Genomic DNA, 27,542 nt, shown 5'->3' with positions numbered 1-27,542 from the left:
TAAAACCCAAGCAATTAAGATTAAGGTCGAATAACGAAATAATTTTAGATGTCAAGTGTTAAACTGACCTGAAGTCAGAGATGATATAGAAAGTTAAAAAGAATAAACAAGGTAAAAATTATTGGATAACAAAGAGATGGAATAATATCTATATAACAATGAAAAGATAAAAGAACCATGCTAACTTACAGAAACTTACAATACCATTCAACTAAGGAATAATATGAGTAAATGTTTTACGTTTCACTTAGAAATGCAATTCCTTAGAAGTGCTAACCTGAGGTGAACTAATGTAGTTATGCAGATATATACAGATGACTAACATTTTACACATCATGATTCAGAAAGATTGATGCATAAATCTAACAATGGTTCATGAAAAGAAATACTAAACCTTTAACATGATCCTTCTTGTGGTATATTTTTGAATATAAACTGAGTATTGACAAGCATCCATTTCTTGTCTATCCAGAGCATGCTATATAGTTAAACTTATTCCAAAACCACCACAACATGAAAACTAATTACAAAACATTTGTTCTCATCATCAGTTGGATATGAGGCAAAGCAAACTGCTATATATACATAAACCAGGGGTATATAACCTGAATCAACAGGTCAAAACTGCATCTCTGTTGCAAGCTCCATAAGACCATGGGCGGCAGCACCCTCGATCTTACTCTGCTCATAATCAGGATCATCCGTGGGCAACTCGAACCGACAAACCGGGCAGGTGTTGCGAATACTCAACCACGGCAAAATGCAGTCCCCATGGTAACAATGGGAGCAAGGTAGCCTCCTCACCTTCTCCTCCAACATGATCTCATCCTTACAAATGGCGCACGCCATATCCTTCCCCCGCAACTCCTCCTCCGTGAGCTCGACCAGGGGGAGACTCTCCACGAAACTCTTGGCTGCGGGAGGGCTCCCTTTCAAGCCACTCTCATTCTGCAGAAGCTGCCCGAAAAGAACCTCGTAATCAGCTGTGGATATAAAACCATCCTGAAACGCGGTCGGTATAAAACTATCATATTCATGAACCGTTAAATAGCCTTCATCAAAACTATTCTCAACTTCATGATGCAATGCAACATCCATCTCCAAATTGTTAACCGCCACCAGAATCTCCCACTCCAGGTGCCTAAACGCCTCTTCCTCTTCATCTTCCTCTTCGAACCCGGACGCCACTGATTGATCCTCAACCTCAACCCCAACCCCAACCCCAACCTCATCAATCACCAAGGTGGAACCTAGCTCTCTCTCATTCAGCCTACTCTCCTCCACCACCTCCTCCCATTCATTGAGGTTCCTCTGATCCTCCAAACAGAGACTATCCCAACACAATCGAACATCAAACTCATCAAACCCACCTTCAACCCTGTCACCACCAATGTTCCCGCCCTCGTCGCCGCTGGAATCAGAATCGGAACCGAAGCCGACAACCCTAAGCCCGCCGGTTGAATGAGCAGCACCGACGGAGAAATCGAAAAGCTGATCGTGGTTTTGGGGATCGAATTCGTCGTCAAAATCAAACCCTAACTGGAAGCCTTGTGGGCGGTGGTGGTGAAGGTCGCAGATGGCACCGGAGAAGGGGTTTATGCTGATGTCGTGGCAGGAGCAACGGCGAGGAGGAGGAGGGTGGTCGGAGGAGGAGGAGGAGGAGGAGGAGCGGTGGGATTCGAAGAGATCGGTGACGAAGCAATTGACAGAGTCGGAATCGGAATCGGAATGAAAGGGATTGGAAGAATAGCGAGACATGTTTGTGTGTTTTAGATACGAACGAATCTAAGAATCTTGTTCAATTTTATTTGTTGTGTCTTCTGTGTGTTTTAAAAAGCAGGATTATAAGATTTGGAGAATTTTGTGTTCCTATTTCGTGACAAATACTTGGCAGAATACCAAGACCAAGACTTCTAAGTTGGGCAAGAAAGATTAGTAGGTGTGAAATCACTTGCACATGCTTCTCAAAATCTTTCACTTCACTCTTTTTTCTATTCCACGTAACTTATGATAATCTATTATAATATAAATATCTTCGATCTTGTCGTTCATTTTAGGGTTTATTTTTGAACTTCCTCATTCTCAATTCATATGTGTCTTCCAATTTTTACCACTGAAATTATTATTGAGAGACGTTTGTTAATAGAGATCTAAACAGTAGAAGATATAATTTTATAATTTGAGAATTGAGATAAAATACATATGAGAATAGTAAGTTTTTTTTTTTCAAAAAATATCATATGAGAATAAGTAAATAACTCATGAAATTTTGATCTTAATAAGTTTTTTTTTTCTCAAGTTTTGCCACAATCGGTATTCATAAGACTAATTTCCAAGGCTTTGAGATCATGTTAATGAATTTATTTTAAATTTATGTGATACTTAAGAATTTATATATGTAATTCAGTTTTTTTTATTAATAGTGCAATTGTCATCTTCCCTATAAAGTGGCTCTAAAAGATCCATTAGAGACTTACCTTCATCCCCATACAAGATTGGCGCACCCTGGTCACCACCTCAGGACTCCCCCAGCATCCGTCTTCTGCTTACATTCAGTTATGATGTATCATGTCCTCTTCAAAATACTATACAAGGTGTTTTATCATAATATAAAACGTCATAATGAATACAAAATATCATATGCTATATAAGATCAAACTAGATTTCAAATAGTTTCAACAAATTAACGAGATCGATTTATTCTAACAACCACTTCTATTGTTAAAAAACTTAGTTAACAGAACAATTCTTCAGAAACGTGTCTTAATCATAGTATTTAAACATTAAATAATATCTACCTAGCAAATTAATCAAAACGGGGATGTAGCTCAAATGGTAGAGCGCCCGCTTTGCATGCGGGAGGTACAGGGTTCGATCCCCTGCATCTCCACTTTTTTAATTTCTTTTCGTAATTCCTACGCACAATTAGTCTTCAAATCGCTGTGAATTAGCTGAAATCGAGCTGGGAATTAGTTTCGAATTGGCTAGACATTAGCTGTGAAATTATCTTTGATTTAGCTCTCAAAATTAGCTGCGAATTAGCTTTTGTATTAGGCATAACTTAGCTGTAGAATAGCTAGGAGACTTTAGCTGCGAAATTTAGCTACGAAACTGTGCATCGGAATAGGCGAATTAGCTACTGAATATGTTTCACAGCTAACTTACAGCAAATTAGCTGTGAAAATCTGCTGATTAGCTAGCAATTAGATTGGAATTAGCTGCTACTTAAGCGGAACAGGATAATTGCCTACAATTGTTCAGAACCGTATAAGAGAAATGCTAGGTGTGTCAGTGTCTTAGTCAGCGCCTCCATGACCACCAGTCTTCCTTTTGCCGCCACCACCACCTTGTCTTATCCGGTGAGCACCCTCACGGAGTAGGCATCCATGACCACCGTCTTTCTCTTGTGTGTTGCTGGCACCTTGGCCACGTGTGTCCTTCCCTTGTGCTGCCAACATTTCATCGTCTCCACTTACACGAGAGGTGGCCTGCAACCGTGAAGTCTCTATTGAACATTATCTCGCACAGGAGGGAGGTCACCTTGCTCGTCAATGTCGCCGGCCGTCTCACGTTGCTAGCATGGCTATGAAGTTTCCAGAGCGGCTCCTCCACCATCTTCGATCTTCATCTACGTTTTAATTAAGGAAATTGTTATTCAGACCCCCCCCCACCCCTATTCAGACCCTTGTTAAATTCGTAAAATCTGAAAAAAGCCCTTTATGAAAAAATTTCGCTCGCACTGGGAAAGTGCGACCAAAACGCACTTGGAAAGTGCGTCCATCACGCATTTGGAAGGTGCGTCTATCACGCACTTTCAACGTGCGTTTTGGTCGCACTTTTCACAGTGCGAGATAAACAAACTGATTTCTTTTTTTTTTCCTGTTTAATTTTTGGAAGAAATTTAGGACTGGCACTTCTTGGTTAAGGTAATAGGACCATTCTGAGCTCAAATATGCAGTCAGAATCTCCAAATTCTGACACCTTGTAGCAGTCACTTTAGAATCAGGAGCGGTGCGGTTTGGAAAATTGGACATTTTTTTATCTCGGATGCGAAGTCGATCAACTGCAAAGTTGAAGAGAAAAATCAAACGATCATAACTTAGCACCTTCTCTGAAGGTCCTAAGATTTGTGTAATTTAGCCAAATTCCTTCATCTGGTATTTTATTTTGAATTTCAAACATTTTTTATTCCACCATAAATCTCCAAATATTTTAACTTGATTTACTGTGGAGTCTCATAATTTTTAAAAATCATCTGACATCAGTTCTGTACAAATTTACAGCAATTCGCCCTTTAAAAGTGCGTTTACGTCGCACGTTATATGTGCGTTAACGACGCACTTCTAAAGTGCGTTTATTTGCAGAAAAAAATTAAAAACGACATAAGATGGAGCTTGTGGTGGTGGTGGCGGCGGCGGCGGTGGCAGCGGCCATAGGGGTGGCGGTGGTTGTGGGTGGTGGTGGTGGTGGTGGTGGGTGGTGGTGGTGGGGGGTGAGAGTAAGAGGAAAGAGGTAAGGAGAGAGGAGAGAGAATGTGAGGAGGGGTGGGTTTTTTTTTTATATTTTTTTTCATTAAGGGTATTTAAGTATTTTTGCACTTTTTTAGGGGTCTGAATAGGGGTGAGGGGTCTGAATAACAATTCCCTTTAATTAAATTTAGCCACTGGTTTTTTTTATATTATTATATCTATGGTGGAAAATGATTGGTCCATCTTCTATAGGCAAACAAGAAATGGTAATATTATGGACTTTCTTTCATGTCCTTAACAAGTGATTTAAGGGAATTGATTTTAGTGTTATCCCAATAAATAGTTTGGAAGTTGTTATTGGTGTCACCCTCACATTTATTCATGTAATTTTTAAAGTGATGAAAATACCAAAATATCTTTAATGAAAAATACTCACTTTGTTAAGAATAAAGTATAAGCAAGAAAGTTCAAAAAAAAAAGTATAAGCAAGAGATGGAAGAGAAAGGAGAAGAGAGAATGCAAGAGTGAGACAAGAGATATTGTGGAATTGGAGGTGTCTGATGCTTGGTGCATCATCCTCTTATTTATAGCATTAGGGAGACAAAGACATATGGGCTTGCCCCATTGGCCTATATGGTCATCTATTTACAACACACTTCAATTTCTCACCACTCATCCTTACCACTTGTCATCCTCCCTCTTCCTTCTCCATTCTATTCTCACCCACACCCACCTCCACTAGCCATCCTCCCTCCTCTCTGCCGCTCCCCGTTGCCCAGCTTGCTCCGTTGACTTTGTCGTTACACTCACAAGTAAGCTCATCGTTGTTTACCACCATTTCTGTTATGCAAGTAAACACATTTTAAAGTGTGTCACGTTAACGCGATACACTTTGAAAGTGCTGGCGAAAAAAATATGAAGAGTGTTTTCGAATTTTGATAATTTAAGGGTTGCATGAATAGTTATGTCATCTCTTTACATAATTTTTTCCCAAAATACGCTTGATACCTAAACCACCCATTTAAAATGCAGAATGTATTTATCACTCTCCGCATTTATAATATGCAATACCTTCCGCACGTCATAAGTGTGGTTTGTTTTTTGATTACGAACTTATAGTTTTACCGAGTGTTGAACGCACAAATAAAATGCTTTTCACGCACGTATAAGTGCGGTACTAAAAACCTTACCGCACATTTAAGTGCGGAATTGGAAACTTTTCCCGCGCTAATTGAACCAGAAAATAAAAAGACAGTACCTAATAAGAGTGGTGAGTATAAGAGCATCTCCAATGGTAGGAACTTATTTTGGGACTTAACTCAATTCTTGTGGGCCCAAATTGCCACATAGGATTTAAGACACTCATAAGGTCTTCATACACATTTCACTCTAGTGGTTGAGATCTTATTTTACTTTTGTCTGGGCCCACAGTACTCAATATATTTATATTATTTATTTTCCTCCCTAATTTTCACTTTGATTATGGTATTGAAGGAGAGAAAAAAAAATATTATTTTATTTAAGATCCTACATTTGAGAGTACCTGAGCTAAGGCATGGATCTTAGCTTTTGCTAAGATCTCATGTCATGTAGGATAGCTCCAATGGTGGGATCTAATAAGATCCGGATCTTATTTTAAGGTCCAAAAATAAGGACTCTATTGGAGATGCTCTAACACAACCAGTCTTGAGGAGTTTTATGAGAAAAACCGTATAATACATGGTTCACCGCTCCTTACACACCACAACAAAATGAGATAGCTTGACATAAGAAATGTAACTAAGTTCACATTATAAGTGAGTTTACATTATAATCATTAGATTGCTTGGCTCAACTAGCAAATGGCTTGTTTTACCACCCCAAAGTTCCAAGTTTGAATCTCCCCACTCCCTTTTGTAAAATAGTGTATTAGTATACAATTGGAGACTAATTGCCCGACGTTTAACACATTCAGATACTAACTTGCCCGACATTTCTCACATCAGCATCTAACAGTCATGTCACATTTATTAGTTGACCAAAACTGACGGATAGACTAACTCGACCGACTTTTGCCACTTTCTTAGACAACGAAATGCATTTTGATAGTTGGGGACCAACTAGTTGTTCTGAAAAGCTCAATGCTTATAACACAAATATAATTAATGCTTTGAATTAAACACCTATCAATAGAGTCAACAAATGAATAATAAACAGAAAACAAATTTCTGTAATAGAAACATAAATAAATCACAGATGAAATGAAACCAGTAAAACAAGAACCGATATGAAAATTCAGGAACCCCTGCATCTATTCTCCTCATACTCCGAACAACTAACATAGAATCTGTAGGTTTTACTTCATTAAATTTTGCATATCAATGTTTTCAAGACCTGCCCACCTGTAATAATGAGAAGAATTTCAATCTATGCACCTTTTTCTTCTGTTGTCTTTAGTTTATTGCAATATTTAAACCTTTTTTTTATCTTGATGCTATTGCTCACAAGTCACATATGTAGGAAGTTATAAACTTCAGACATCAATGATCAATTGTCATGCTTAGTCTTTTATTAGATGGTAATCATATGCACTTTACACAGCATATACTTCTCCCAACAGGGAACCAATTAATGCTCTCTATAGCCCACTGTTGTCCAGATACTATCTTTAGAACAGAAAAACCTTTTTGTAAAATTGAAAACAGAACATATTTTTTTAAGCCAATTAATCTTTTTTGAGTTAACTAGTTAAGAAATCCTCGCCATTCAGTCATTTACATGCACATATCAAAAAACAAGTAAAAAAGTCAAATGTACCAACCTTATGGCCAATGGCTGAAGTCTCACTAGCTTCTCAAGAAGGATCTTTATATGTCTGCATTAGCTTCACTACCAAAATTTTGTTCTCACTTGCTAGGGAAGATAACTGTAGATAAATACAACATTTTCAGTAAGCCAAATAGCAGTAAAACTAGGCCCTTAATTTATTCAATCTATCTTAGCTAAGATGTTGAGTCATAAATATCAGAAGGTTTTCACTTTGGGATATCTCACATTTCAGCATATTATTCACAAAACTCAAGCAGAGTTGTTTAAATGTCATTGTTCATTGATTTTTTCTTCCTCATTTATCAAGATCACTAACATGCTTGAAGAGAATATTGGAGCAACTACATGATACTGCATCAACTCGGTGAGCTGCATACTGCTTAAAACAGACTGTGGAGAAATAAAAAAAGAAATAAATGATGGGCCCACTCACATACTACGCCTATGCACATGAATGAATACATGTATATCAAAAGAAGTAAAATAGGCACGTACATCATATCATTGATGAAACCATCCTATACTGAGGTATCAATTAGTTTATATAGATGAGTCTACGAAATTTTGTGAAATATGAGTAATCAAAAGGTGTTGAGGAGTGAAGTAGTCCTAGCAGTCTATAAACTAGGACACACCATGAAAGATTTATAATTTAATTAACAAGAAATGAATTCTCCATCTCAGTCTTTACCTGCTGCTTCAGACGCTCTCTTTCAATAGCCAGCTGCGTCACCAAATTCTTAAAAAATTCAGTCTGCTTTCCAATCTGCTTCGCAGTTAACATTTTTGCTTCCTCCTCTATGTGCAGAGATACCTCTAAGCATTCCAATCTACTCCCCAAGAACTTCAGTTCCTCATTTAACTTAGCATTAGATTCAGACAATATTATACAATTCTCCTCTGCACTGTCAGCCTGACTCTCAGCTTTAGAAACCTTTGACTTAAGATCCTTTATCACATTTTCCATATCACTAATTGTGGAATACAACATACTTTGCTTCTCCTGACCAGCTTCCGCAGATGCTACTTTATTCCGCAATCGAAGATTATAATAAATTCTCTTGGAATTGTCTCCACCGCCTTTCAAAAGATTCAGCTCTTCATTGAGTTTTGAATTAATCTCTGTCAGTAACTTACACTTAGTTTCTGCACTATCAGCCCTACTTTTTTCATTGGTTACAATTTGTTTCAGGTCAACAACAAGATTTCCCATGTCTCCTACTTCAGAGCACACAACATTGTACTGCTTCTGATATTCATCAGCCGATGCTTTCATATTCAGTCGCTGGGATTCAGATTCTTCTAGCTGCTTCTCAAGTAAAGACACCTTCTCAGTTAAAGTGAAGATTTCAGAATTGGCATGGATTAGCTTATCTTCAGCATCTTTCAGATCAGCTTTTGCAGTATTTGTCTGATCCAGAAGAGAGCTGTTTAATTCAGTACTGTTGCTTTTGATCTTCTCCACAATAACATCTCTGGTTTTCAATTGTTCTACAAGAGTTTCAAGCTTAGCTTGAAGCTCAAATTCATGGTGACTGGAACCATTCAATTTGAACTGAGAAATCTGGAGTCTGCCCAACAGACCTTTTGAAATTCCCATCAGGATCTCACGTGCATTGTTTGCCTCAAACAATCTTTCCCAAACATCAATTGCTTCTTCCTCCATGTGAACTAACTTTTGATCTAAAGAGAACACTCGTAGTTTTAGCTTTCCTTCAATTTCTCTTGAATCATATAAATTCTTCTCAAGATCCATTTCTCTTGCCAATGATTTATCCAGCATTTTCAGAATATACCTTTGTTGCCCAGCTGTTTGCAGTTTTATCTGTCCATTTACATTCAAAGATTTATCACCCTCTCTGATGATTTTATCTGCTTCACCATTACCTGCTGTCATCGAAAATCCCCCAACAAAATAAGAAGAAATATTGAGCCAGACAATTATATTCAGAAGCAGAAACATTCACATAATTGTATTCTTATTTGCTACAAATCAATCAAGAAGCAGCAATATTGAGCCAGTCAATTCAATGTTCTTCACCGCTTTATTTGCTTCTTCCTTCCTTTTTCTAAAAAGATTTTGTAATGAAAGCAATCTACAAAGATGTTATAGTCCCTTTTGATCAACAAATTTCACAGGGAAATTGAAGAGAAACCCCAGAAAATGAGACAGAAATAAAAGAATACCCTTTTTTCTACCAACCTGATGAAATAGGAAAAAGGCTAGGAAAAATTGAGAAGAAATGAATAAAATAAGATCCTCTACATACCATTTTCTGCCTTCTTTAAAGAAGACAAATTCCTCTGGAAGCTAGCTGACTGTATCTTAATTTCAGTGAACTGATGTTCAGATTGCTTCAGATATTGCTCACAGTCAAGTAACTTGTCTTGCATTGTAATGAAAGCCTCTCCCAAATGAGTGCAAGACCACACCCTCTCTCTAGATTCCACAATCCCAGATTTAAGAGTGTCTAAGAATCCATCTAACTCTCTGATCTCTGAACCCAACACTCCAGATAACAGATCAAATTCCAGAACCTTTTCAAAAGAACCAAGTCCCATGTGATCCTTCACCCAAGCTAAGCCATCAAGTTCACTCTCCATGGTTGCTAGATGCATCACAAAAATGCTCAAGTTGGAAACTTTCTCTGAGAAACATGCCAAACTCAAATCCAACCTTGCAAGCTTTGTGCTGCTAACAACACCCGGATCCCCAATTACATCCCCATTGGATGATGAAACAACACCTTCAAGATCAACACTAACAACACTTTCAGCACTTTCAGTGCTCATTTTAACACCCCACTTGTCCAGAAACTTGGGAGTGAATCCACTGAGTTTGGGGAAGGTATAATGGGAAAAGGAAATTACAGAACTGTAGCAAGGATTGCTGAAACAATTTAAATATTAACTGTTGTTTGTTTCAACCTCTAATAAGTAATAATTGATTCAGACACAGATAACATATAAGTTTGTCTTGAAAATTAATTTTAACTTAAAACGATTTTCAAACATAGATTTACTTAGTATTATTATCTGATCTATAGGTACTTGAAATGGAATGGCAATTGTGAAGACATAACAACTGCTCCATTCTCCGTTGTCTTCTCAATTTTTTTTTGAAAGTCTTCTCATTTTCTGTCCCATGTTCTCTGGTTTGTGCACTTCAAATCCCATGTTCTCTGTTTTCATAATGTTTCTTGATTTTTACTCCATTTAAACACTTATGTAATAATTTTGTCTCACCTATCACAGTTTATCTTATACAAACACCATATTTCTCTATCTACTAGTAATGAGCTAGTAGTGGAATTTTGAAGAAAAGAAATGATGATATAGGTGGATTTGTAAGGGTGTAGCATTCAAGTTTTGTATTAGTAAATGATATCTTCCTTTTTATGCATACCCCTAAACAACATTTAAAAAAAAATTGTCGGCTAAATGTTGCCTTAGGTAGATCTGATGTGCAATGGACTAGTTGGGAAAATCAATGCAGAAGTCCAATATTGGTGCAAAATTTAATAAAAATGTTCAATGGATAAGATTAAAACAATGGATAAATAGTGTTAAAAGGGTTTTTGAAACAATAGGTCAAAAGCTCGATCTTTATAACCTATACACTCTTAAAAATATATTTGACATTCACCGCACTCGGCTTGGCTTGAATGACAGAACAATTTAATACACACAAAATAAGTATGCAATTTGTATAAGAGAATTAAATAACTACGGTATGTTTGGGTTTAAGCTACCGCAACGTAGGTTCAAGGTTCCTTTCATGGAAGCACTGAATAGAGAGCCTATGAAGAGTATTAATTTTAAATTATTCATTTTTGAGTGCGATAAATGTCATCATAATTTTCAATTTTTTATGCTCAAATGTCGAAATAAAACATTTTGCAGTAAAATATGTACTTTCCCTCCTTAAAAATTGTTCATCAGAATTCAGACACACCACAACAGCCCATGTGGTCCATTGAATTATCCCCTGGACAACATGTGGTTGCTTTTCCCTTTCTTGTCCTTGTAGTAGTCCCCCCACTTTGTAGTGTGTTTGTTCTCAAGGCCACATTCTCTATACACCCTGTTAATAGCCAACAGCACCCAGGTTCTACTGAAAATTTCTAGTCCTTATGTTGAGACTCAGATCAGATAGAGGATTCTGCAATAATGCCTGACACACCACAACAAAATCTTCATTCATAGTAACTTCATAAGGAAACCAAAGATGAATCATTGGATTAAAAAAAAACTAAAATATGCTTGCGCATTGCTGAATTCTTGACCATGAAGCTGGAAGACCATGCATCAAAATTGGCACTCCTGGAACTGTACCCTTAACACTCTTCCTTTGGAACCAATTAATGCAAAAATTCCTAGTTATGTCTAAGCAGATAGCACAGGCTGTTGTGCTGCCTCTTCCGCCTGCAAACTTTTATAATAATTAACAAGAACCTTCCATCCACTTGGGCACATAAATCCATCTGGTGGATTCTCCCCGCTTCTTGCATAAGCCCGCATCTGGAAAAATAAATCAAACCAAGAAAATATTAACAAAATTGTGAAGAGCAGTTATCCAATGTCAAATGACTTCAGATACCAACTTGATGATACATGTGTGAAAACTGAATGAACAAGATCTAAGGGTGCCCTTACAGGCGAATGCCCACATCCACAAGAAACATCTTATTAATATTTTGCATTTTACATATTATCGTCATACATAGTAAAACCCCAATGCTGTTCTTTATGCCCAACTTTATTACTTCCAAGTTCCAATGTAAATTACTTTTGTTTAAGTTGTAGCCAACTTCAAGGAATAAAGGGAACCAGGATCTGCCATTATAACCTAATATAATACATTGGCTATATACTAATTTAATAAATAACTATTAATCACAAGTTCCAAAGTTAAGGTTGATGGAGCTTGAAATACATTAGTGAATGATAATGAATAAAGAAATCAAATACCTTGGTTCCTGATATAAATAGGAAATCTTGAGAACGGGTTGGATCAAAAAATGCCATCTTTTTGTCCTTAGTGTCATAAGCTGCCACCTGTAATTTAAAATGGCAAACAAGGTAGAAGACATAAGTATTTTCTGAATCGTCATTAAATAAAACAAAATCTCATCAGCATACTTCTTGGTAGCGTATTAAACACTTAAACTTCATAAAGTAATGTCGTATATTAATGAACAAGGAAATCATGTCATTTCACAACTCAAATAATAAGCAACATGACATGCATCACAAAGCATTGTGAAGAAGAAGCCATTCAAAGAACATATTTCATAGAGGAACCAGAACCTATAGCCATGCGTGAAAGTAAGAAAATATACCCTGAATGGCAAAATGTTAAGCTTCTCAAGACCAGGAGCCATGCTGAGCACCTTTTTCCCGTGATCAGGGTCGTACAAATCCCTTTTCTCAGTCGGGTGACCCATACCAGCAGGATCACGACCAACAATATAGAAGTTAGCACCTGCATTTATTCGTGCCTTGGCGTGCCACTGCACTTCCGTTGGACCAGCATAATGCATAGGTGATGGAAAGATAGAAACTATGGTAGTCTCTGGATCAAGAACTCCATCTTCTAGGACCTAAGAACAAAAAAATAACTTTATATCTTCATCCAAGTTTTTTCGCGCTAGGCGAGGTCGGTTAACTGAATCAATGTATACTAAAAAGAACTTGATATTAAGTGGATAAAATTCCGTGGACTGAGCAATTACAAATAAACAGGTTGCTGAAATTAAATGACAGCTTAATCACTTACAAGGTCATTTCTAAGCATATATTATCATAGGCACATGAACATTGTTAATACTCCATGTCATATAAGAACAATGGAAACTACCTTGCTATGTTGCTCCATCCTGACATCTAAGGGCACATCATCAGCCTTTGTGAAACCTCCAAGAGGATGAAGCAATAAGATTGGATTTTTGTAACCCATTTCCAACAGGCGATTACGCGTATCGTTCATTAACAAGGCATGGCCATTGTGCACTGGATTTCTTAACTGAAAGGCAAAAACTGCATCAGCTTCACGCCTATCGAATTCCTCACGAAGTTGTTTGGGTGAGAGCCTGTAGTGATCAAGACCATCATTATATTTGATAGGTTTTAGCAATTCCAAATCTCCTCCAATAAGCCAATTTCCAGCTGGGGTAATCACCTCTTCAACATATGGCAATCCTGGTGCAGTTGTTCCCCAAGTTCTAGCTATTCTTTCTTCCTTGTTATGCTTGTAGATTTGAATACTGCATAGGAGTTTAATGGTTAATTAAAGGTAAAAGAGACCACGACAGGGATTTATTTAGATAGCCAGGGCAATTCAACTTTCTTAATTTCAAGATGACTGCATGACTTACACTAAATGCAAAATAGAAGACTGAAAGTTGAAGGCATGTGAAATGAACATGTGAGACATGTCAAAAAAGCATGTAACTTATGATAAGTCAATATTTCATAGAAATTATTACTTCATGTCTTTCACTCAGCCTTTTCCTTAGCCTGCGACTAAGGTTCTTAGCTGTATAAAGTCATAGTCATGTACAGTTCAAACAGACAAGTGAGAATGCTTATTGTTCAACTTTATATAGTATCAGAGCAGCATGCTTCCCCTGCATGTTGATACCTTTTCACCTTATTCCCTTAACTCTTCAGGTAACCCAGAGCATGCCTAGAAGAAATGCAATTACGTGTTAACCCGGAGCATGCACATAATGAAATCTCCCATGGAAGTTTTCGAAGTAACGCTGTCCTGTCCGGTACGACCCTTCGAATTTCAAATCCATGTCTCTGAAGAACAGACACTAGATACTGGTGCTTCTGATCCATGATCACATGGTAGCCACTGATTTATCTTGTGACCATTCGAAATGATTCCATAACCACATACCATAACCTACTTCTGGAATTTTATCTTCCCCCACCATACCTTTTTATAAAAAAACCAAGCCCCATTCCATTACCTTCTAACTCTCTCATGAACATACCCAACATAAAGTACTCTGTCATTTTGTTTGTAAACAAGTTCAAGCACTGGAAGTACCTCCACCACACAATGCTTCTAACTTGCAGTTTACTACCATCATCACCAAAGAATTCATATATAAACTATCTTGCTCAGCTAGTTTGGCATTTCGAATCCACATGCACCAACTCAAGGGGATTATTAACATGCAGGACATGTAAAAAAATGTGAAATTCAACAAACATAAGTCAATAGACAATTTTTGTGAATCAAACTTAAGTCTTTTAATCTGTGATCCAATACCCAGTTGAACCAACCCCAACACTTGAGAATCTGTTCCTTTCTACACTTGTAAATTGTAATCATTAAACTATAAGCTAAAACTCATGTAAATAACAACTGAATAATTAACTAGAAAACACCAATTAACCAGAAAAAAAAAATGGCAGAAAAAAGAAGACTAACCTTCTAAGAATTGCAACACAATCACCATCAGGCCCAATCAAACTCACATTTGACGACGACCCAATTTGACCCTTAGTCTCATCATCAATAGCCAACACAATGGGAAGCGACATGTTCACCACAGAACCACCACCACCACCACCACCACCCTCCACTCTCATGGAATTGAAATGCAAGCTCTGCAAATACTCATCCTCCCTCATGAAACCCCTCAAAGGACTAGCCCACCCTTCCCCAATCACATGTACCCACTCAAGATCAACCCTCGTCAGCCGCACCTTCGGCAGCGCCTCCGCCTCCACCGCCTTCAACCCCCTCTGGCTCTCCGGCACCACAAGATCCACCAATGCCCCTCCATCAGGCTCTATCAACGAGCTCCTCACACCCTGCATTCTCGGTAGCTTCAGTTTCCTAGTGGTTGCGATGATAAGAGAATTGGAACTGTAAATCGGTTCAGGACGAATTCTCACGTTGTGGCGGTTAGAACCTGACACGTGTTGTTTTCTGGTTATGTTTTTTGTTGGTGCTGCATGGTGGCGGTTTTGGTTGAGAAAAGGAAGTAGTTGTAGTTTGATGGTGAGAGACATGCTAATGCTATTATTGAAGAGAAGAAAGAGGGACACCACAACACAAGGTAGAGAGAAGAAGTGAGTAGTAACAAGAACTAGCAAGATGGCCTATGAGTGTGGAGAACATTGTGGAGTGATAAGGAATTTTGAGTTTGTGGATGAGAAATTTGTGGCGGTCCGCATGATGCAACAGGAAAGAAAGAAAGATGCAATGAAATTCGGTTCTTCAGCTTTTTGCCTTTATAAAAGCAGCAGGACAAAAGTACTACAACCGTTCTTTGTTCAATGGGCATCAAGTTGAATCGGTGATTGGAAGGGTAGATAGGTCTTTTTCACTGCACTATAAGGGTGGTTGTGATGATGAGATTCACTGTAGAGTACAGAGAGCCCTTTGGTTGAGAACAGATAAGGGTGGTTGTGTCACTATAATAACTGCTATTAACGGTGGATATTTGTTTTCACATGCAACTAAGTGAGTTGTGCTTGCTTTGAATGCATATATATGGGCCATAACAAATATGATATGGCTGATAAAAAAATGAGTTGATGGACTAGTTTGGATTTAAGTTTGTAAAATAGAATTTGAGTTAATTTGAGTTTGTAAAACGAGTTTGGATTAATGGGAGTTTGTTGTAACTAGTGCGACTAGTGCGATTACCCGTGCGCTGCACGAAATTTTATGTTAGAATTTTGTAATAAATAAATTAGTTTTCATATATGTAATTTTAAATTATAAATATGTCAATCATGTATAAATTAACCTTGTAATAATATATAAAGAGAAAAATGGAATTAAAAAATTAATTTCTTTTAAGGAAAAATAAATGAAATTGTGTTGTATACATCAAACATTTCTAAAACCTTTCTTAAACACTACATTTACAGTACTGGTATGTTGTTTTCCCAACTCATCCAGTATACAAAGTTTAAGACCCTTTCTTGAGCGTACTCTAGAGAGAGCTACATATATCTGACCATGAGTGACGACGGCTCTCGGAAGAAAGAACCCAACCTGAAATAGTGTTTATCATTGACTTTTGTTTTTTGTCATCGTAAAGCATACTGCAATTGGAAACTATCTTCTCCTGAATTTAATTGGAAATTTAGAATCAGAAGAAACCAAGTCCACAATTAACCTGGTTTCATTGCATAAACCTGCTACATGGTCTATATTTCTCAAAAACATGATTGGAGTACTGACTCTTAGTAATAGTTTGTGGTTAGGCATTTTTGAACATTTAGTTTCGTTCAAAAATTATATGGTAAACCACTCACCTTTGATTTCGGAATTCTCATCAGATCGCAAGGCAGAGTCAAAGCTCAAATATTCACGTTCTGGTGCAGCTATCATGTCAATCATGTAAGAGTTTATCATTTCAACAACATGCAGTGTAGGGGCCAATATAGCTCTATCTGGAAAGAATTGCGGGCCTTTCATTTTGTGCGAAAGGTCATGATATGTATATTTAATCAATTCCATTAATGAAATGAGCAGATCTAGCAGGATTTGAACATTATACTGTCCTACTCCGGAATCAGTATGATCGTCATTTCTAGTTTTTAGAATTCAATCCGCAAACTCTTTGATTTGTTTTGCTTCATCAGTCGTCGCAGCTGCGGTTAGCCGTTCTTAGACAATTTTATAACTTTGCAATGCTTCCACAGTGATAAAGAGTTCACAGTAGCTTCCAACTTCCTGCTACTTCTCTTTTATATGGTTTTGTAACCCTATGTCGAGTATCTCAACACTTCCATATTACAATAAATCTATTGCAGTTGAAAAAAAATATACTCCTTAAATTATGAAAAATATACTAACATTGTCATTGTATTCTTTAGAAATTATTTTCTCTATTATTTAGTTCACATAATGTATCTAGATAGTATCTAAGTCATTATTCTTTCATAGAAGAGAACACAATAAATTTATCTTTTTTTAAAAGAAATCGATTCGCCTCCCCCTTATTATTTCAGTTATGCAAAAAATCTTTCTTTTATATATTTTATTAGTATAACACATATTAAAGATTAAAACATAAAAAAAAAGTTAATATATGGATTGATAGGGCTAAAAAATAATTCAAGGACTTTAATAAAAAGCAGTTAAGACTACAATATTAGCTAAAATTACATTAAAATCAGTTCTGTCTTTTACATCTAATAACCGCAAGCCAGAAGCTCCTTCAAGGCCAAGAAATCTGCTCATATTCCCAATGGATTGTGTTATGGTGTTTGACGATGGATCTTCCTATGTCATCCCGACTTGTATTTGAAAGTGGTTCAACATGATAGATGTGAGGGACCTTCCACGGTTTATTCTCTACAAAGCAAAATTGATCCTCACAATGTGGAAAAAATACACTGTCAAGACATCGTTCATTAACACATAACACATGTTGCAAAAAATGTGCCACTACCCCAAAATTTCCAACTCAATGGCATTCATCTTATTTATCTTTACCTGTCTTTCATGCTTCTCAGTGCTACAGAGTGCATGCCCATTACTCTACAAATTAATGCATAGGTAAAAGATTCATAACGCTAATAAAAACTAACAAACAACAACCACAAAGTGTACCAATCAGATGGGAAAATCAAGCATGCCTCAATAGATTTCATTGAGAGGCACAAAAGTTGGAGATGCTTAACAATCTGAGGTAATGGTCTAGCAAACTGTTTGCTCTCGACATTGCTGCTTAAACAGTTAGAATAAGCACAAAAGTTAGATGAAAATGAGTAATTGAACAACTAAAAAAGACAAAATAAATTGATAACTGAAAAAACTTAAAGAGATGTGGCAGATCAAGTAGTCCACGGAAGAGATGGGAAATAACATAAAACTTGTAACAAACTCTGAAAATTAATATCAAACTGAAATAAACCCTTGTAACATGAGATATTGCAGCTAAAGGAGGAACATTTACCTGTGCCACATTTATTTGGAAACACTTCGGCCACTTTCAGCAGTGTATTTGTACAACGACAATCCAAGCAGTGTATTTGTGGAGAGTAAATAAAAGCGGATGAAATTATGCTCTGGCTGCCTCTAGTGCTGCTGAGAAGTGATTTTCCTTTGCTTCTTGATCAGCAGAGCCCCTAAAGAGCAAAATGGCCATGCTGCCTATGCAGAAATAGATGAAGGAGCCACATCAATGTGTCATAAAAGAACCAAAATCAGTTCCCACAATACATTGCCAACCAGGTCCATGCATCCTATCAAATTCCTGCATAAATTGAATCAAATTAATCAATCTCAGCTAATTAAGGAACCCAATTTCTTTAACTAATTAATTATTCTCATAATCAAATGAATCTCAAACACCTTGGCTTAATTTCTAGTTTTTATTACCTTCTTTATAAATCTGGCTATCTCAATCGCCTCAGTGACATCGAAGAAATCAAGTGCTTTGGATGCTAAATCAAGTGCGTTTTGCTGCATAGTTTGAAGCATGTCTGTTTCACCAATCACTGCCTTGCCTTCTAGCATGATGAACAACTAAACAAAAATTTACAACAGAGGAAAAAAATGAACTGAGGTGCTTGTAATAGGATTAGGTAGCAAGGTTGATTAAAGGTAAGGGAATTGTGAATGATGAAGGAGGAGGTTATAATGTTATATAGAACCAGATAAAAGGGGGTGGTGCTAATGGATCAGCCACCGATGACCTTTTTGGCCACCACAATAAATCAATAATACGCTTTGCAATTTGCTCATTTTACCATATGTCATAAACTGGTCCCACTGGGTTAGTTTCTGATAGGAACCCAAATATTAGTAGTCTTAGTATTGCTAAGGTATTTGTTCGGAAGGGTAGAAGGGGGAATAAAATTGATTCCCACTAGTGATAACTGCCAAGCTGATGTGGCAGTATCTGCTAGGAGTGTGAAAGAGAGAGAATGCTGAGAGAGATTGGGGATTATATAAGCATGTTTTGGGTGAGAGAGAGGTTAGGCTTGAATTGGGTAGAGATTGCAGTAGAGGCGCACCACTTGAGCTTCGTCTTTCTACTGAGAGTCAGAATTGGGGCAGATGGAGATGGAGATGGAGATGGAGATGTTGAAGGGCGTTGGTGTACGAAGCTTAATTTGGTTCCTTTATGGGGGCATCTTTTGTAGCTGAAGCATATTCCATTAACATGTTTCAAGAGCAATTAAGGAAAAAAGGAAAACCTATGGTAAATTACTGGTATATTCCGTGAAGGCAATTATGAATTCAAAATATTGTGACTTATTTGATATTATTGTGGCATTGAATATATTAAAACCGTGTGGTTCATTTCTAAATATAGCAAAGCTTTTAAAATTCAAATTTACGTTTTTTTCAAAAAATGAACGCATATTTCCTAAATTTTGGTCAACCAAAATAACATTAATTGTTTGTTTCAAATATTTATTTATTGATTGATTAATTTATTATTGCATTAATTAATTTCGACCAATCAAAATTCAAGGATTTGGACCAACCAGCGAATGTCATGTGGAAATTCGTTGAAACCAACCAATAGAGATGTAACATGTGGAAATTAGAAAGCATTATGACCCACTTTTGTGGATGAGCTTTATATATTATTAAGATGAGATGTGAGTTATGTTTGAATATTGTAAATTTAAAAGTAAGTTTGATAATTCAACTTGTTTGAATAATTTTAGTGAAAAGCACTTTTAAATATGTAATTACCAAAAAGGGTATGGATTTGTAATAAAATAAATATTACCATGTTGAAGGAAGATTAGTTTTGTCACTCCATGTGAATTTTAAAATTGTTATTTATGAATCCCAACAATTGCAAACAGAAAAGTGGCCATGAGGGAGAGTTGAGGTAAATGTGCTTTTAAGGGATAATGTGGGTTTGGAGAAACAACAATGATTTATAGATTATTAAATGAGTTGTCTAAATGACTTATGTGGGTTACAAATCCACAACTCAATGGATCAGTAAAAATTTTTATAAATAAATTAATAAATAAATCATAAAAATTTCAACTGACTTATTTTTAACGTGATTGGATGATGAGTTATATAACATAAATTTTCTCATGAGTTATTTAAACAACTCCATTATTAAATGTTGTAGATATTGTGAGACTTTTTTTTTTTCTTTTTATCTCTTTATTCTGGTCACATCATAATATCATATATCACAATTATCACTTATATCTCCCCTTTTTCTATCTCTAGTGATCTACCCTCTTTAAATGTACACTAATATTTAATTCTTTGAGAAAAGTCCATTTGGATTTCCCAAACGTTATGGCACATAGTTACACATAAAGTAAACAATATTTGAAGGGCCAAACAAAAAAACAAATAAGTCCACAGTAGCTCATCTTTTAAGCTAGATGTTGGAGATCACACATTCTATTTGTGGCATTGGAATTCGAGATCACACATTCCAACCCCCAAACGTGAAAGAGACTTTAGACCTCCGTTGAGTGAAAACACTTTCAAACTGAAAATCAAATAGGCGTGAATTCGTTGTTATTCCTTGTCGTAACATTAAGGATTTCGATTTTAGAAAAGTGATTGGCTAAAAATGCAATTCGTTGGATTGCGTGAGAAGAAAAATCGAGCCAAGTAGCTGTATTCATTTTTTACAGTTAATTAAGTGTGTAAATTAATAAATTTCAAAATGATTAACTATTATAGGCTTAAATATGTTTTAGTTCAATTTCAAAATTAAAATGTTTTGGATCCCTCATTTTTTTTAAATTAAATTGCGTGTTTGATTTTTAAATCCTTTGAATGTTATCCTGTCAATTTTTTTTTTTTGAACTTTAATTCAAATTAAGTCTAATTGAGGATGTGTCATCAATTTTGATTGATCAGTTCACATGGTGAACCTAGTCAACTCGGAACGATCACGTGGACTTTATAACATCACTTTCCGTCGTTGTAATTTTTTTAATCACATATAATCCTTCCTCTTATCTTTTTCCTCTTTCACCATCATCCTATTCTTTCATTTTGTTCCCTATAAGACTTACCCAGATCAAAAAACCTCAAATAAAAAATTTAGATCACTTTCATCTTCTTCCCTAAAATCAACCCACATTATCTCTTTCCTCCTTTCCTTATCCACTCTCAAATAAAAGTCATACTCAACACAGGAAACCCCATTCATCCAAATTAGCTACTAAACCGAAGTCTAGCAGTTGGGCATAAACTTCTTAGGACATTCACATTCACAATCTTGTTTATAACTTCAGAACACTTAAATTTTGTTAAATATGACAATATGACATCTTTATCAAAAGGTAGCTGCCCCCATTTAGAAGATTGGACCACAGTCTCAAAGGAAAAGAATCTATAAGACTATAACCATATTTTTCTAAACACATTTTTTAAAGTTTGAAAATATACTTTTACTTAACGAAAAAAATACACAAACAGGATGAAACATGTTACTGTGAATGTTAACACACTTATTTTTAACTCAAAGGGGAAAAGTCACAAAACAAACTTGCTGTAATATGTTTCTATCAAACATTTATCTGAAAAAAATATTTAATTACATAAGATTTGAACAATGCAATTAAGTTTCCAGAAAGTTCTATTTCTGGAGAAATTTAGAGCACAAACTATCAACAAATAACAAGTTTTCAATCTAAAATAAAAACAGGAACAAAAGCAGATCCTTCAAGTTGTTGTTTTGCCTTCCCTGCTTGAACTAAACCATTCTCTCACAATCACAATCCATATGGCGATCCTTGAGTCCCTTAACCACTAACAACATGTACTTCTCTTATATATATGACTTATGAGGGAGATGGAGCATAGGAAATAGAGGCACAACCAAGAACCTCTACAATTACAAACAATAGCAAAGAGCATATTTACAAAGGTTGAAGATGTAGCAGGCCTTCACAGACTTCAGAAGAATATTTGTACACATTGCACCCCCTTGTTTATATTATAATCAACCCATCAGAGCCGCTCAATAGACCCTGATTTTATTCGTGGTCAATAACCCTGCAAATTCTGTCCCTTTAATTTGTGGGTAGGCTATAAAAGAAAGTTTCAACAAATCTTTACACTAAGCTTTTTTCTTCTTGGTCATGGCATAGGCATCACTGTATATAGCCACAGCGTTTGACAATACTGCCAGGATTATCATAAAGACAGATAGAATCTTGTCTGTTCTAGTTGCAATGTTGTGTCGATCCCTGTCGTAAAAGAAAATGCTTAATAATGATTGTTGAGTTAATTAATATCAGCACAAGAATAAACCGTAAAACATAAGGGAATTATAACTATATCTAAATTCTTAAATCCTTATTTTACCATGTAGAAAGCTTTTAACATTTCCACATGATTCCTTTGTACGGACTACATGGCCTATTGTGGTATATGCTTGTAGAAGACAAAGGCACAATGAAATTACCAGCATTTTCGGCAGTTTTTTATGTCTGGGATTCTGATAGTTCAAAATAAAAGAAGTATTTACTAAATAATGTAGGTTAATGCATTCTTTCTTGGCTAGTTATCTCCTCTCTGAGTAAAGAGCAAAATCCTACAATCAAAGTGTGTGTTTGTATACCCCGTTGAGTTAACGTGAAAGCACATTCATCCTAATCTATAAGAAAAGTTCCGTTCACTTTTTGCCTCAAGGTGAGTGACAACGCCTGTTAGCTCTGACGCATGCATAAATCAAGAAAATATAAATTGCTATTTACCCCCCCCCCCCCCTTCTCCTACTAAATAAATATCTTAATACAACAGAAAAACCATATTAGAAACCAAATCCATTGCTGAATTAAAAGAGTTCAGTTACCAAACTCACCTAAGAGTGATGGCAGCTGGAAATATGAATCCTACACAAACAGCAGCTGTTGCTCCAGTGAACTGGAAAATATCCCAAATGCTGGGTATGAAATTTGCTCCCAGGAAGATAATGGCGACAAGGGTACTAGTGATTGATGCAAATCTAAAGTTATCTAGAGCCAAAGGCCTTGATGAAGAAAATAAGAGACCATCTATGTTGACCCGCACTGCATAGAAGACTACTGGAAACACAAGCACAAGATGTGCAGCATAGCTAAAACGAACAGCGTCATTGAGCACAGAACCAAAAGGAATTCCAAGATCAGTATCAAAATTGGCAAGCACGTCGTCAAGTGTTCCGTCACCAAATAGGAGGAACCCAAAGAAGCTTGTCAGTAAGTACACCGAGGAGCATAGAGCAAGGGAAGTACGTACAACCCCATGCATTTGTGATGAGTTTTCAAGTTCATTATCTATGCTGTGAACTGCAATGAAGAGTGCACATAATGCAACTATCAGACTATATTTCCATGAAGCAAACAAGTGGATTTAGATAGCTTAGTGCAATCATGTCAGGCTCCCAATTCAGAAACTTTTGTAACAGTCAATTGTTTAATAGTACTTGCAAAATCGGTTTGAAATTTATATGACCACTCCATGAACAAAGCATAGGATTAAAAATGCATACTTTCATTTATCATGTTGCTAATTTAGAATATAGATTGAACTAAGAAGAATATGATAAATAGGATGAACAAATTTTAGTGTGCCAAGTTTGGAGGCATGGTGCTGCGCCAACCAAACCAAAATAACCTAGATGTCAACTTTAATGGATTGATATTTTCTTTTCTAATTAGCTGGTCATGGAATGAGATGATGCTTATGGAAAGAGTTGTGAGAACGACCTCAACATTTTATATGCAAGTTAGTAACCAAATTAGAGTTACATAAGTCTATTCTGCTTAAACACATTAAAACAGGGCCAAAGAGTTTGAAACAAATGTCTGAAAATCTTTTGTACCATTGTAGTGGCAGATAAAAGCAGTCACTAGCACAGGAACTACGGTGAATAGTTCAAAAACTGACGCTGCATCAGTAATGATTGGAAAAAGTTTGGGCATCTCAAGGCCTCCACTTATAATCTTGATAATTGAGATTCCCACAGCAATGACAAGAAAAACAATTGCTAGTCCAACTGATAACGCAGACGTGAATCTCAATGAATCTGCAAAAACCATAGAGCAGGCATGTAAAAAATCTTCATGGATTTGTTAAAAGCAGTGTTGCTTATTAAGATATAAGCCTAAATATATCATGAAAAGACCTCTCCTATGATCCCATCATATAAATAGGGTGCAATGACATGAAATCTATTCCATTCACCAACTTGGTGTATGAGATGGAGTCAACTGATTGATCTCCTTATCGTTCTTTTTACTTTTCAAACAATAAAATGAAACTTTTAATCCCTTCTATCATAAAATATCCAAATTATGATATGGTAAGTTTATTTATATTCCATGTCATTCCACTCATTATTAGATATCGAATCAAAGTATAGCTTAATCAATGCTAATTTAAAATAGATTTCAGCACTTCAACAAATACTTTTCTGTACTTTGAGAATGACAAACAGTGTTTTTAGGAACCTCATAAAGTGGTTAAGAAATTAGAACTTATGCATGTTACTCTAAGCATGTAAGCCAATCATCTTCCTAACTAATTTATGACCTGTAGTTTGTAATTGAATAAGTGACATAATTATGCTTTTAATAATTGGGAAAGAAACAAACACTTACCAATTCGCTTAAAGCTGACCAAAGGTGCAAACACAGCTAATGTTACAACAACAAGAACAAATGCACGCCCAGTCCACCAATGGACCCCAAACCATCCTTCAAGGACACCAGAATGGTGAGTTCCACCTGAAGATGTTCCAGAAATCACATCACCTGCAATATGTACAAAACAAAACTGAATTAGAAAACCTTAAGTTCAACTAAAACCAAAACCTGTGATAACAATGAAAGTCCATCCAAATAAACTTGTAACTACTAGGCTTAAGAATATGGTATTCAGTCTTTACCAATAATAATCATGTAAACAATCAGCACGCCGATGTTATTGATTACAACACTTATCTCCGACAGAGCTTTCCCGAATTTCCCAAACGCGTCTCGCATGAGATTTCCATAAGAAGAAATGTTCCCTGCCCTGGAAAACCTAATCATGAACTCAATTGACTTGTCTGTCAAGAATGCTGTTAAGATTATAGCAAGAAGACCAGGCACCATCCCCAACTTTTTCACACATGCAGGCAAACCCATGATCCCAGCACCAATGATTGTGGTCGACAAGTTGAAAACAGCCCCAGAAAATGAAGCTCCATTAAAATCATCATACCCAGCATCATCATTTTCCTGAGTCTTGGGAATCAAAGGTGCATTCTCATCAACAACAGCCTTGTTCCTCCTTGATTTTGTCTTCTCTGGCTTAGGTGGAAGACCCCCTGTCGTCATTTTCAGCTTCCAAGTTTTTCTCTTCTGGGAAAATTCCTAATCAGCTCAACAACTCTGTCAAAATTCAAAAAAAAAACACACCCATTTCTCAAAATGATGAAAAGATTCAAACTTTGAAGCAACCAAACAAAGAAAATGAAATCAAAATTCAAAACTTGATACCCAATTGAGATTGAATGAAAGCCAAAAACCGCATGGATCAGAATGCAGAACCCGAATGTGTCAAGCAAATTAGGCAAATCCAATGACCCTTTTGGGTGTGTTCAAGAAAGGTTCCAAATTTGCAACCAAAGAAGAAAAGAAGGAAAGAATCAGAAGCAAGAGAAAATGGGTGGTGAAGATTGACTAGAGAAGATGATTTTGATTTTTGATTTGACAAATACATACAGTTTGCTAATTTGAGAGAATGAGAAGCAGAATTAGTATTGAATTATTGATTGAAATTGTGGTAATGTATTGAGCAACAGTGAGAATACGAATTGACTTTGAGAAGAATCAATTCTGTGTGCAAATTATGAGGTTTGGATTGGAGTGTTGAATTGAATTTGAACAACCACACGCAACTACATTATTTTTGGAGGGACGACTTTAAATAGTAGTACACATCTTGAGTAAAATAATACTATCAATTTCTGAATTTTAAAGTATGCACGTTGATATTGTTTTTTCTTTTAAATAATTGTACAATACAATTATTTTATTATTAGATATTGTTCGGTGGTATAAATATACTTTAGTACTGATGACGAGCGGTTAGTTCGTAAATACGATTTCGAGTTCGAATCTTATAGATGAAAAAATCGTTGTTATGAAAATTAACCTACCATGATGTGGATGTTTCGACTCAAATATAATTGTCTCCCATGGAGGATACCCGTAAGCAGAAAAAGAAATATGTGTCCTATACTTGACTATTTGAACTATGCCAAGTTGTATCAAATTTGATAATGTTTAACGCAGAAGTAACTATTTATTATGAGAACTGGAATTAATTTTGTAAAATTAATTATGTTTTCTTGGTACACCAAATATTATTTCAACTAGTTAGAATTGATTTTAAGTAAGTAATTCGATAAAATTGATTGTGATTTCCAGTTTTAATTATAAACCACACAAAATACAATAATACATGTTTTTCGAATAGATTAAAAAAGAATAATGTTCCATTCACTCCTTTCTTGAAGGTGGAATGTGGTGGAATGAAGAGAGAAATAGGAAGAAAATGAAAAGTAAGAGAGAGAAAATATGAGATGTGATAGATGATAATATGAGAGAGATAAAAATAAAAATGAATGGAAATAAAATGTTTTGAAAATGAGGTGTGTATATATCATTGTTTATCGGCTTAAATACTCTGTAGGTCCCTGAAATTGTACCCCGTATCAAAATAAGTCCCTGAAATTTTTTTTTCCGATTCCGGGTCCCTAGAAAAATTTGTTTGATCAAAATAAGTCCCTACGCCGGAGAAGACAGTGGTTGCCTCCTCATTGTTTCCACAAACCATGAAATAACATGTTTAAAACACTCCTAGAGCTTCATATATCTGATCTGGGCGAAGGAATCGCAAGAAACAAAGCTAAAACGAAGAAACCGAGAAGCTCCATAAATTCCAGCGAGAAGAAATCAACTTGCGACTGGCCTTTTCTCTTCAACTGTGACGACCCAGCCCACGAGACCACCACCACTGAGTTCCTGAGGACGAGACGAAGCCGGCCCAACACCCTGGTCGTAGCGCCGCCATGACCGCCGTCGTCAACCACCATCTTCTCCGGCGTAGGGACTTATTCTGATTAAAAAAACAATTCCAGGGATCCGGAATCGGAAAAAAAAATTTCAAGGACTTATTTTGATACGGGGTACAATTTCAGGGATCCCTAGAGTATTTAAGCCTTGTTTATTAAAAAAAAGTTTAGAAATGAAGGTGTAAAAAGTTTAGGATAGCGACTTATTTTATACTCATTTTTTTTT

The 27,542-nt window shown here is 36.2% G+C and overlaps 4 protein-coding genes, 1 non-coding gene and 1 pseudogene across 6 annotated transcripts; 1 reads left to right on the top strand and 5 right to left on the bottom strand.

The window, feature by feature from the left end:
* Window positions 1–376: 376 nt before the first annotated feature.
* LOC130739502 (uncharacterized) lies at window positions 377–1,901 on the bottom strand. The gene has a single exon (XM_057591809.1). The coding sequence runs from the start codon at window positions 1,756–1,758 to the stop codon at window positions 619–621; it is 1,140 nt and encodes a 379-aa protein (XP_057447792.1). The 5' UTR covers window positions 1,759–1,901; the 3' UTR covers window positions 377–618.
* A 916-nt stretch (window positions 1,902–2,817) lies between these two features.
* Window positions 2,818–2,890, top strand: TRNAA-UGC (transfer RNA alanine (anticodon UGC)). Its single transcript has one exon. It is a non-coding gene; the product is annotated as a tRNA-Ala (tRNA).
* Window positions 2,891–6,590: 3,700 nt separating this feature from the next.
* On the bottom strand, window positions 6,591–10,939 carry LOC130739499 (WPP domain-interacting tail-anchored protein 1-like). Of its 2 annotated transcripts, none has more exons than XM_057591806.1 (4): window positions 9,548–10,939; window positions 7,969–9,167; window positions 7,270–7,374; window positions 6,591–6,850 (listed from the first exon to the last, which is right to left on the bottom strand). In XM_057591806.1, exons 1-3 carry the CDS (start codon window positions 10,068–10,070, stop codon window positions 7,303–7,305), a joined length of 1,794 nt encoding a protein of 597 aa, XP_057447789.1. In that variant the 5' UTR covers window positions 10,071–10,939; the 3' UTR covers window positions 6,591–6,850; window positions 7,270–7,302. The 2 variants fall into 2 exon arrangements, with proteins under 2 accessions (XP_057447789.1, XP_057447790.1); XM_057591807.1 differs by having other exon boundaries at window positions 7,969–9,164.
* A 185-nt stretch (window positions 10,940–11,124) lies between these two features.
* On the bottom strand, window positions 11,125–15,527 carry LOC130739500 (ATP sulfurylase 2-like). The gene is made up of 5 exons (XM_057591808.1): window positions 14,725–15,527; window positions 13,138–13,543; window positions 12,620–12,880; window positions 12,249–12,335; window positions 11,125–11,798 (listed from the first exon to the last, which is right to left on the bottom strand). The coding sequence occupies exons 1-5, from the start codon at window positions 15,309–15,311 to the stop codon at window positions 11,664–11,666; spliced, it is 1,476 nt and encodes a 491-aa protein (XP_057447791.1). The 5' UTR covers window positions 15,312–15,527; the 3' UTR covers window positions 11,125–11,663.
* Window positions 15,528–17,352: 1,825 nt separating this feature from the next.
* LOC130739501 (uncharacterized) lies at window positions 17,353–19,488 on the bottom strand (annotated as a pseudogene).
* A 2,266-nt stretch (window positions 19,489–21,754) lies between these two features.
* LOC130739498 (amino acid transporter AVT6A-like) lies at window positions 21,755–26,114 on the bottom strand. The gene is made up of 6 exons (XM_057591802.1): window positions 25,737–26,114; window positions 25,142–25,628; window positions 24,855–25,007; window positions 24,077–24,280; window positions 23,075–23,540; window positions 21,755–22,457 (listed from the first exon to the last, which is right to left on the bottom strand). The coding sequence occupies exons 2-6, from the start codon at window positions 25,572–25,574 to the stop codon at window positions 22,328–22,330; spliced, it is 1,386 nt and encodes a 461-aa protein (XP_057447785.1). The 5' UTR covers window positions 25,575–25,628; window positions 25,737–26,114; the 3' UTR covers window positions 21,755–22,327.
* Window positions 26,115–27,542: the final 1,428 nt, after the last annotated feature.

This window comes from Lotus japonicus, chromosome 2, assembly GCF_012489685.1.
Source record: "Lotus japonicus ecotype B-129 chromosome 2, LjGifu_v1.2".
Lineage (NCBI taxonomy): Eukaryota > Viridiplantae > Streptophyta > Magnoliopsida > Fabales > Fabaceae > Lotus > Lotus japonicus.
The sequence above is the reverse complement of the archived record's forward strand: the minus strand, read 5'-3'. Positions and strand labels throughout refer to the sequence as shown.